Source organism: Triticum aestivum, chromosome 5B, assembly GCF_018294505.1.
Source record: "Triticum aestivum cultivar Chinese Spring chromosome 5B, IWGSC CS RefSeq v2.1, whole genome shotgun sequence".
NCBI lineage: Eukaryota > Viridiplantae > Streptophyta > Magnoliopsida > Poales > Poaceae > Triticum > Triticum aestivum.
In genome coordinates this window covers 280,311,704-280,323,815 of record NC_057807.1, presented here as the reverse complement: position 1 = coordinate 280,323,815, position 12,112 = coordinate 280,311,704, and the positions used below count along the sequence as shown (strand labels likewise).

Sequence of the window (12,112 nt, the reverse complement as noted above, 5' to 3'; positions counted from 1 at the left end):
CTTTATTCATGAACTCCATAAAGCTTTTTTGTTCTTTAAGCTCATTCCTAAAGAAGTTATTATGCTCAAATTGTAAAGTCATAAAGATTCTAACATTGCTTTCGATCTCTTCCAACCTTCTAAGGTGAAGATCAGCATTCTTAGGAAAAGCCATAAGGGCAAACAGACACACAAGAGGCAAGCAAAAGAAAAGAAGCGAACGGAAAAAAGAGGGCGAATAAAATGACAAGGGTGAAGTATGGGAGAGGAAAACAAGAGGCAAATGGCAAATAATGTAGTGCGAGGGAGATGAGTTTGTGATGCGTACTTGGTATGTCTTGACTTGAGCGAAGACCTCCTCGACAACGGCGCCAGAAATCCTTCTTGCTACCTCTTGAGCACTGCGTTAGTTTTCCCTTGAAGAGGAAAGGGTGAGTAGCATAAGTACTCCCCTCAGTTTTTGAGAACCAAGGTATCAATCTAGTAGGAGGCTCCACACACATCCCTCGTACCTACACAAACAAACAAGAACCTCGCAACTAACGCGATAAAGGGGTTGTCAATCCCTTCACGGCCACATGCGAAAGTGAAATCTGATAGAGATAATAAGATAAGACAAATATTTTTGGTATTTTTATGATATAGATTGGAAAGTAAAGATTGCAAAATAAGATAGATGGGAAACTTATATGATGGAAAATAGACCCGGGGGCCATAGGTTTCACCAGTGGCTTCTCTCAAGATAGCATAAGTATTACGATTGAAAGATCGAGGATGTCGCCTAGAGGGGGGGTGAATAGGCGCTTTAAAATAATTACGATTTAGGCTTGAACAAATGCGGAATAAACCTAGCGGTTAATTTATCAAGCATAAAACCTAGAACAACTAGGCTCACCTATGTGCACCAACAACTTATGCTAAGCAAGATAAGCAACTATGTGATAGCAAGATATATGACAAAGAACAATATGGCTATCACAAAGTAAAGTGCATAAGTAAAGGGCTCGGGTAAGAGATAATCGAGGCACACAGAGACGATGATGTATCCCGAAGTTCACACCCTTGCGGATGCTAATCTCCGTTTGGAGCGGTGTGGAGGCACAATGCTCCCCAAGAAGCCACTAGGGCCACCGTAATCTCCTCACGCCCTCACACAATGCAAGATGCCGTGATTCCACTAAGGGACCCTTGAGGGCGGTCATCGAACCCGTACAAATGGCAACCCTTGGGGGCGGTCACCGAACCCGTACACTTTGGCAACCCTTGGGGGCGGTCACCAGTACCCGTCAAATTGCTCGGGGTGGTCTCCACAACCTAATTGGAGACCCCGACGCTTTCCCGGAGCTTTACACTACAATGATTGAGCTCCGAACAACACCAACCTTATGCCACTTCCACGAAAACAAGTACGCTCCAAGGAAAACCAGAACTGCCATAACTTCTGCAAATGACACCGAATTGAGCAAACTCAAGCTTGTTGGATACAAGACAACGAGTAGCATCAAAACAACAATAGGGGAAGTATGCCTAACAAAAAGAGGAGAGAAACCTCCAACAGAGAAGAACCGACAGAACCTCCAACATCGGAAACATCATAGAAGATGCATGTGAACTCCGTTTTCGATGAACTCGAGCTTGTCATCAAGATGACCAAAAGCTCCAAAACTCACAAAGAGAACCAAACAAGAACCAAGAAAGATGATGTATGGATGCAATGGTTTGATCTCTCTACGAATGATACGATCAAGTTACTCATCGAGAGCCCCCCTTGATAGTACGACAATCGAACCTAAAACCCGGTCTCCCAACTACCATCATGAGACCGGTAAAAAGGAAAACCTATCAAGGGCAAACCTTTGCCTTGCACATGGTCCACTTGAGCTAGATGATGACGATCTTGACTCCCTCAAGTTGGACCACCTTTCTTGATTGCGTTGGCTCGATGAAGACTAGTTGATTGCTCCCCCATACTCCACTATGGGTGAGCCACTCTTCCGCACATCTTCACAAGTCCATTGTCACCACAATGGACTGCAAGCTTCAAGCATTTGATCTCTTCGTGATGCTTCACTTGAACTTGCACACCACAACCTAACCCCACAAAGAACTCTCACGAAGATCATGGGTTAGTACACAAAGCGTAATTGACAATGCTTACCATACCATGGGATCGCTTGATCCCTCTCGGTACATCTTCTACGCTTTGTGTGTTGATCAACTTGATTCACTCTTCGACTTAGTCTTGATCAACCTCTCACATGACCAATCTTTAGGTAATTCCTTGAGTGGCACCTTGGTCATCACAAACTCTCCTTGAAACCAACAAATGGACTCCAAGAAAAGCCTATGGAAAAATCCTTCAAATATAACTCAAGGCAACCATTAGTCCATAGAGATTGTCATCAATTACCAAAACCAAACATGGGGGCACCGCATGTTCTTTCAACGGTGGGTAAACAAATTACTGTCGAGCAATTGATAGAAAAGTGCATAGTTATGAGAATATCTAGGCATGATCATGTATATAGGCATCACGTCCGTGACAAGTAGACCAAAACGATTCTGCATCTACTACTATTACTCCACAGATCGATCGCTATCCAGCATGCATCTAGAGTATTAATTTCATAAGAACAGAGTAACTCATTAGGCAAGATGACATGATGTAGAGGGATAAACTCAAACAATATGATATAACCCCCATCTTTTTATCCTCGATGGCAACAATACAATACGTGCCTTGCTGCCCCTGCTGTCACTGGGAAAGGACACCGCAAGATTGAACCCAAAACTAAGCACTTCTCCCATTGCAAGAAAGATCAATCTAGTAGGCCAAACCAAACTGATAATTCAAAGAGACTTGCAAAGATAACCAATCATACATAAAAGAATTCAGAGGAGATTCAAATATTTCTCATAGATAAACTTGATCATAAACCACAATTCATCAGATCTTGACAAACACACCGCAAAAAGAGTTACATCGAATAGATCTCCAAGAAGATCGAGGAGAACATTGTATTGAGATTCAAAGAGAGAGAAGAAGCCATCTAGCTAATAACTATGGACCCGAATGTCTATGGTAAACTACTCACAACTCATTGGAGAGGCCTTGGCGATGATGTAGAAGCCCTCCATGATCGATTCCCCCTCCGGCGGAGCGCCGGAAAAGGCTCCAAGATGGGATCTCATGGATACAGAAGGTTGCGGTGGTGGAAATAGGTTTTCGTGGTGCTCCTCGGTGTTTTCAGGGTATGCAAGTATATATAGGCGAAAGAAGTCGATCAGGGGATCCATGAGGGGCCCACGAGGGTGGGGGGCGTGCCCACCCCCTAGGGTGCGCCAGGCACCCTCGTGGCCGCCTCGGCCGCTTCTTGACGTCCACTTCAAGTCTCCTGGATTGAGTTTGTTCCAAAAAGATCACTCCCGAAGGTTTCATTCCGTTTGGACTCCGTTTGATATTCCTTTTCTTCGAAACACTGAAATAGGCAAAAAAACAACAATTCGGGTTGGGCCTCCGGTTAGTAGGTTAGTCCCAAAAATGATATAAAAGTGTAAAGTAAAGCCCATAAACATTCAAAACGGGTAATATAATAGCGTGGAACAATAAAAAATTATAGATACGTTGGAGACGTATCACCCTTCTCGCTTCTACTTCACCTCCTCCCACTTCCTCTCCCGGTTCCTAATCACCTTCTTGGCCGGAGCAAGCCCATCTTGTGTTGGCATGGTTGGATCACTACCCTCATCTTCATTGAGCATGGCGGTATTAGAAATCGAATCCTAGGCATGATACATCATGTCCCATGCCAATGTCATCTTCAAGTCCCAACTTGGGTACGCCTTCCAGAGTCCTCGCTGAGGTGCTTCACACTGTCAATAAGAATGAGAGGATTGAAGAAGTAAATCCATAGGTTCGTCTTCACGGTCTACTCTAATTTGCCCAATCTAGGACTCTCGAATGCGACGTCTTTCTCTAAGACGGAATTGGCAACAGCGGTGAGCCACTTGTTTTGCCTACTTAAGTGCAACCAACAATGCATATAGATGAAGTGCTTCTTCTCCATCTTTGGGTATAGCCTGCACGCACGTATGGGCTAGCTAATGAAGACAATGGAGGGTCAACAAGTTGAACAAGTCACAAAACTTACGAGCTGTTGGATTGTGTGCCACTTGGCCACCGGATTTTCACTTGATTGTAGAGGCCGCAAAACTTTTTGACTCGCTCTTGAATGGTGTACCATCGATTGGTGAGCGACTTCCATTGCGTTGATGGACCACTTCCTTATGGTAGGGATCGTAGTGCTTTCTCTTGTGAAACCAAACATGGATACTATGCCTCACACAACAATTCATCCTCCTTGATGCATTCCGAGAACGCAGCCTTACGGGCGTCCACCGCCACCCGGTCCTCCGACTTTGGCGGGATAATGATCATCTCCGTTAGGTCATCCAATGATGGATCCATCGCGGTGGTGGACGGCGGAACATGCCGGAACAGTGAGGGAGACGACAATTGGGGTGGAGACAGTGAGAAAGAGTGTCTTTCGCATGAGCACCAAACCCTATTGTTGCAAGGTCGCTGATATGCTATGACATGTTCGATGATGCTTCCGAGGGCGGCCGTGCAGGGAGAGGAGCATGCTGCGTGCGGGTGAGGGGTTATAGGTGAGCATCACCACCTGTTGTTGCGAAGGATGCAGTCATGCTGCAACGCGGCTGGCGATGCTGCTGGTGATGTTGTGAAGCAGTGCCAGCGACCAGCGATACCGCCGGTGATGATAGTCCACGAGCTGTGGGCTGGCGAGATGCTGCATTTGTGTGATGCTGGGAGAAGCGAAGCAACATGCGGTCCATCTGATGTGTTGCCAATTGGACGGCCCATGAGCCTCCGGCGACGGGAATCATTGAAGCTTTGAGGGGAATGTCGGTGGTGACGCAAGGGACCATCAGAACTTCAGGCGACACTGCAATGTCGGCAACGACGGATGCTACGAGCAGGCTACAAGGTGCAAAGCGATGGTCGACGCTGCGACGGTGGTGGCGGTTGCCTGCTAGCATGGGCTGTGCTTGTGCAAGTACGATCAACGCTGTGACGGGACAGGATGACAAGTGGTGTTTTTTTTTTTTTTTGAATTCGACAAGTGGTGTTGATTGTGCAAGCTACAAGAGAACGGAAGACGATCAGAGGGTCACACACTGCCTTATCGAATGGCTGTAGAGGCGGTTTATATTTTCGCCACTATAGTCGTTTGGCTCCTACTGGCCATACTTAATCGCCAATTGATCCATGCCGGATGACGCCTAGCGTGTCATTAAATTAAGAAGGAAAAGACATTTTTCACATATGTTGGGTTGGGCCGGGCCTGGCCAGGCTTTGACATTTTCAGATCAGACTTGTCCGGGCCAAGAATTATCATCAGGCCTAGCCCAAACAAGGCACTTTGGCAGCGACCGCTGCTACCTGCAAACTGCAACACTGGCTAGAGCTCAGAATTCATGGACGTTAGGCGAGCGGCGAGCGGTACCAAGCGCGTTATGGCACTGCAAACTCGCAAGGATTTTCATGGAGAGACAGGTGAGCCTCCTCTGACGCCCAGCCAGAGCCAGAGCCAGTGAGATGCGCATTGAAGACGACGACGGGCGCAGGAGGCAGGCATCTCACGTTGGCGCCCACAGCTACAGGCAACAAGAGTTGCTGAGGAGCATTGAATGCGGCCGCGTCACCACCATTAGCGGCGTCCGTCCCCATCTACCTCCAGGACGGGGCGCCCATGTCCTCTCGCCATTAATGGCGCCCCAACGCTATAAATGGCAAGATAAACATCCATTCACCCCACTCTCTCGCTCGCTCGCTCACGCGCACACACGCCCGCCCGCGCGCATTAAACTCCGAGATGCCCATCCCGTTCCGTGCACCTCTGCTTGCAGCTGCAGGAGCGAGCTAGCTAGGTTCTAGGTAGCTGCCGAGATTTGGCTGCGGCAATGGGGATCTGCTGCAGCAGGGAAGGAGGGGGGAGGGAGCTCGAGGAGACGGAGGGGTGGTTCCCCTGGAAGCACGACGACTTCTTGCAGGAGCAGCTCGCCGGCGCCGCCGGGGTGTCCATGCACACCAAGCAAGGGTGGAAAGGCGTCAACCAGGACGCCATGGCCGCCTGCCAGGTAAGGTCAAGCTTTCCTTTCCTTCCCTCCCCTTCCTTGTAGCCATGGGAGATATGTTCTTTTCTTCGCTGCAAGTTGAATCGGCAGCTTTTTGCAGTAGTACTAGGTCCATCTCTGCTACTAGCTTTGCTCAAACTGAAAAACTTTGGAACCTGCAATACACCTGAGATACTGTAATCACCACACATGTACCTCACCATCTTGATTGCTCACCATTGCCCTGATCTCCTATGTAGTACGTACTCTACTTAGTCTCATGACATATTTATTGCTCACCAGTGTACTAATATCAGCATGAATGCAGCATTAGAAACTGAAATCCGTGGCAGATAGTATCAGTATGGCCTAGCTGCTAGATTATGTGCAAAATTTACTTGAGACATAAGATAATCTTGATGTGTCAAGATGATCAGGACTTCGCCGGGCACAAGGGCCAGATCTTCTGCGGAGTCTTCGACGGGCACGGGCCCCTCGGCCGGGACGTCGCACGGCATGTCCGAGACTCCCTTCCCAAGAAGCTGTCCGCCTCTCTGGCACCGAGAGCTGAAGACGACGCCCTCTCCAGCAACAGCAACGCGGACATGGATTCGTTCGACAAGTCGGATTGCACCTCGTCCAGCGACACCAGCGAAGAGCACCAGCTGCTGTCCTCGTGGAAGAGCTTGATCGTGAAGGCGTTCGAGGACGTCGACGAGGAGCTGAGGCAGCATTCCGGGATCGACTGCCTTTGCAGTGGCACCACTGCTGTCACCGTCGTTAGGCAGGTAATAGATACTAGATGGTTTTAAATTTCAGTTTCAGAAATATTTCAGCACCTACCGAAATTACCGAATTTCAGTGGTTCCAGTTTGCATTTCGGCCAAAGCACCGAAATGTTCACTTGAAATTTAGAAGTATATTTGAAAGTTTCAATTGTTGCTATTTTTTGCATACAGGGTGATCACTTGATCGTTGCAAATTTAGGCGATTCGCGCGCTGTTCTCTGCGCGCGGGACAGCAAGGGCCGCCCGGTTTCGGTGCAAATCACCACCGACTTAAAGCCAGATCTTCCTGGTCAGCCTCTGAATTTCTCATGTCATACTTGCCTGTAGGTGGTACGTACACTTGTTAACTGCAACTTGCAATGTATCTTCTGGACTTGTCGTAGGTGAGGCTGAGAGGATCCTGAGTTGCAAGGGGAGAATCTTCGCCATGGACGATGAGCCCGACGTGCCTAGGCTGTGGTTGCCGGACCAGGACGCGCCGGGCCTCGCCATGGCAAGGGCTTTCGGAGACTTCTGCCTCAAGAACCATGGTCTCATCTGCACACCCGAAGTGTACTACAGGAAGCTGTCAGAAAAGGATGACTTCTTGGTGCTTGCCACTGATGGGGTAACAAGAGTGGATTTCCTCTAGTTTCATGTCCATTACATTCCAATCATGCTCCAACTTCCTTTAGTTAAGAACAGTTCCTGACACTATTGCAACTTAAATTAAGATAACATAAATCAAATCCTTTATGATCAGGCTGACATCAAGCAACTGTTAACTGAAGTAGACTCGTCTCTGTATCTTCTTATCTAACCACACAGTGTTGCAGATATGGGACGTGCTATCCAACAAGGAGGTGGTCAAGATCGTCTCGTCGGCCTCCGACCGCTCAAAGGCGGCAAAGCAGCTCGTGGACCGGGCGGTTCGCGCGTGGCGGCGCAAGTTCCCGACGTCGATGGTCGATGACTGCGCGGCTGTCTGCCTCTTCCTGAAGCCAGCAGCCATTTCATCTGAGGAAGACAGCACGACCAAGCCGCCTCACGCACCTGTGTTATCGTTCACCGGGAGTTTCCGCAAGGCTCTGGGCGGCGGTGAGGCGGAGGAGGGGACGGCTGTGTGGAGGGCGCTGGAAGGGGTGGCTCGGGTGAACTCGGTGATCCGGCTTCCCAGGATGCTGAGCCGGCGGTGGCGGTCCGCGTCCATGGATGAAAACAACGACCAAGAATCATCCAAGGTTGATTGACTGATCGATTCATGCTCATGCATTGCCAAACTTTAAAAAGGATAATATTTTAGAACTTGATTCATAGTAGTTTCATACGTCGTGTTCACGCATTCAGGCTCTTCAGATTGGACATTAATTCAGTTGGCATGTACGCTTGTTGGGTTTGGTGTGTGTTGTGGTACCAATTGGACAAGAGGCATGACCCAAGTTTGTAATGGATTCAACTTTTTATTATATCTCAAAAGATGAATTGGCAGCAGTTTTTTCTGTCCGACTGATTTGAAGATGGCTGACCAGGCCAGCCTCATGGTATGAACTACTCCCTCCGTTCCTAAATATAAGTCTTTATTTCAATATGTTTTTTTTAGAATCACCGGAGGAGTCCCTCCACCTAAATATATTACTCAAACTGGCCATAATGCCAGACGAGTGATCTAGTTTATAAGGAATATCAGATCGAAAACCTTAACAAATTTACCGTGTTAATAAGGAAAACCGGACTGAAAACCATACAAGAACAAATGTTACAAGAAGAGAAGAACAGGGATGCCCAACAAAAGGCATGATCTAGCTAGCAGACTAACAGGACCAAATAGATGAGGGGTACGTCGAAGGATCACAATACCAAGACTCTACAAGCAACCTAACGCACCGCACCGGCGTGCGTATCAAACTCCACGGCACAACAGAGGAGAATCCACAATCAACGGGTGCGAAAGCTTAATACGAACCTTGACTGAGAGCTCCGCCACTGAGAGATTCCAATATGAACTACTTACATATGTATATAGACATAGTTTAAAGAGTAGATTCATTCATTTTGCTCCGTATATAGTCCATATTAAAATATCTAAAAAGACTTATATTTAGGAATGGAGGGAGTAGAAGTGAAAGGGCTCGAGAAATCCGGTAGGGTGAGCACCGAAGCACTTGCCATGGCGCTCTTGAGAAGATCGAAGGCCGTCTGAGCTTGCGCAGTCCTCTCGAATCCTTTCTTCGTCAAGAGATTTTCCAGTGGCATGGCGATGAAGCCGTAGCGCGTGTTAAAATTGTGATCCAAATTCTGCCTATTGGACTAGACATAGTACATACGGTGTGGGCCTTTGCGTTGGTACCGACGGGAACGAGTACAACTCGTTTACTTGTCCTACAAGGACTTTTATGTGTTGCCCCTCATATATACCCCATGTAGTCGCATCCTAATACGGTCTGTCGTCTCGTGCTTATAATATCCTCCTCATATTGATTGCACCTTCGTGCGTCCGTGGTTTTCTCCCGCAAGGGTTTCTACGTAAAAATCCGCGTCTCTTGTGTCTCGTTTATTTCTCGTTATTATCTAACAAGTGGTATCAGAGCCAAGTTACACATACGAGTTCGTTGAGACGAGAAAAATTAGGTTGGCGTTCTGCGCCGCCGACGCGACCTGGCGATCCGAAGCCAGATCGATTTGCCGAGACCGACAACAGTTTGGAGTTCCGCTGGTTCTTTATAGCCGCGCGCAACCGAGGTGCTCCGTGAGGAGCGATCTGTCCAGCCGCTAATCAATTACCCGCTGCTACTTTCGAAATCACCAAGGCTGCAGTCGTTGTCTGATTCGTCGAGTTGCCGCCTTGCTGCACGTGCAAGACTCAAGTTCCGAGGCATCACCTCATCCACCGAGTTGCCGTGCTACACGTGAAGACCAGAGTAAGCAAGTACTTAAACTAGTACTGCTACGTGAAGGTTGCTAGTTGTTTACTAGCTCAGATATTTTTTGATCAATTGCTACATCCACCCGAACATCTACCAGGTGCTACATTTTCAACTTCGTTACTCCGCAAATTAATTCTGTCAAGAATTTTCTATCGGCTTGTATTACTTTGTGTACACAGTTTTATCGACTCATAGCATCCATGAAATACGATCTTCTGCCGCTGGACCAGACACAAGGTTTACCCTATGGCAAGTCAAGATGCGGGCGTTGTTGGCACAGTCCGACTATGATGAAGCACTGGATAGTTTTGCGAAGAATAGAATTCAGGACTGGACTGATGAGGAGAAAAAAATTGATTGTAAGGCTTTGTCACAAATTCAACTCCATTTGCATAATAATATTTTGCAGGAAGTTTTGAGCGAGAAAACTATCGCCACTCTGTGGTTAAAATTGGAAGGGATTTGCATGACTAAATATCTCACCAGCAAGATGCATCTGAAGCAAAAATTATTCCTGCACAGGTTACCCGAGGGAGGTAATGTTTTGAATCATATTTCAGAATTTAAAGAGATCATATCTGATCTAGCTGCAATGGAGGTTAAATATGAAGAGGAAGATACTGCTTTAATGTTACTTTGTCCACTGCCAAGTTCTTATACCAATTTTAGAGACACCATATTATACAGTCGTGATACTCTCACACTTAATGAAGTTTATGAAGCTTTGAACTCTAAGGAGAAGATTAAATTAATGATGCCTCATGATGGTTCAAGTTCATCCCAAGCCGAGGGATTATCTGTTCATGAAAGGATAAAGGAGAAGAACTCACATAATGGAAATAGAGGCAAAAGTAAGAACGTCTACAGGGGCCGGTCGCAATCCAGAGACAAGAAGTATTGTAGATATTGCAAGAGAGACGGGCATGACATCTCAGAGTGTTTCAAGTTGCAAAATAAAGAAAAGAGGAAAGGTAACAAACAAGGTGATAATTCTGCTAATGTTGCTCGTGATGATAGTTCTGATGATGCTCTTGTTGTTATTGCTGGATGTGTTGAGACCAATGATGAGTGGGTACTTGACACTCCATGCACTTTTCATATGTGTCCCATAGAGATTGTTTTACTACTTTTGATTCTACTACCTCTGCTAGTTCCGTTTTGGGTTTTGATAATTCACCATGCAAGATTGAAGGCATAGGTTCCGTTCGAATCAAGGTGTTCGATGGCACAATCAGAACTTTGACAGATGTTCGGTATATGCCGAAGATGAAGAGAAATCTTATCTCTGTTAGTGCCCTTGATGCAAAGGGGTACAAGTATTCTGGTGGAGATAGTGTTTTGGAAGTCACCAAAGGTTCCCTTATTGTGATGAAAGGTGATTTAAGTTCGACCAATGGTCTTTATTACCTTCGAGGTTCAACCGTTTCAGGTAATGCTACTCCAGTTGTTTCAAAGAATTCTGATTGTGATGCTGCTAACCTTTGGCATATGCGTTGGACATATGAGTGAACTTGGTTTGACAGAGTTAAATAAGAGATGTCTTCTTGTTGGATATGAACCTGGTAAATTGAAATTTTGTGAGCATTGTATCTTTGGCAAGCACAAGAGGGTGAAGTTCAACACTTCGACTCATACAACTGAAGGTATTCTTGATTATGTCCATTCTGATTTATGGGGACCATCTTGCAAGAAGTCATTAGGTTGTGCAAGTTACATGCTGACTATTATTGATGATTATTCAAGAAAAGTTTGGCCTTATTTCTTGAAGCATAAATATGAAGCATTCTCATCATTTAAGGGGTGGAAGATTATGATTGAAAGACAAACTGAAAAGAAGGTAAAGATACTTCGCACTGATAATGGTATGGAATTCTGTTCTAAGAAATTTAAGAATTATTGCAAGTCTGAAGGCATTGTCAGACATTACACCGTTCCTTATACTCCTCAACAAAACGGAGTTGCTGAGCGTATGAACAGGACCATTATTTCCAGAGCCCATTGCATGTTGTCCAATGCAGGTTTGCATAGGCATTTTTGTGCTGAGGCCACTTCCATTGCTTGTTATCTCATTAACCGTTCACCATCTATTGCTCTTAATAAGAAAACTCCAATTGAGGTATGGTCTGGTTCACCTGCTGATTATTCACAGTAGAGAGTTTTTGGTTGCACTGCTTATGCTCATGCTGATAATGAAAAGTTGGAGCCTAGGACTGTTAAGTGCATCTTTCTTGGTTATAAATCTGGTGTTAAAGGTTTTAAATTGTGGAATCCTGAAACCCAGAAGGTGGTTATTAGCAGAAATGT

The 12,112-nt window shown here is 46.3% G+C and overlaps 1 protein-coding gene across 1 annotated transcript; it reads left to right on the top strand.

Annotated features, from left to right (window-relative positions):
• The first annotated feature begins 5,821 nt into the window (after nucleotides 1-5,821).
• Nucleotides 5,822-8,375, top strand: LOC123111386 (probable protein phosphatase 2C 73). Its single transcript, XM_044532176.1, has 5 exons — nucleotides 5,822-6,141; nucleotides 6,555-6,905; nucleotides 7,077-7,194; nucleotides 7,289-7,512; nucleotides 7,721-8,375. The coding sequence occupies exons 1-5, from the start codon at nucleotides 5,965-5,967 to the stop codon at nucleotides 8,132-8,134; spliced, it is 1,284 nt and encodes a 427-aa protein (XP_044388111.1). The 5' UTR covers nucleotides 5,822-5,964; the 3' UTR covers nucleotides 8,135-8,375.
• The last annotated feature ends 3,737 nt before the right edge of the window (nucleotides 8,376-12,112 follow it).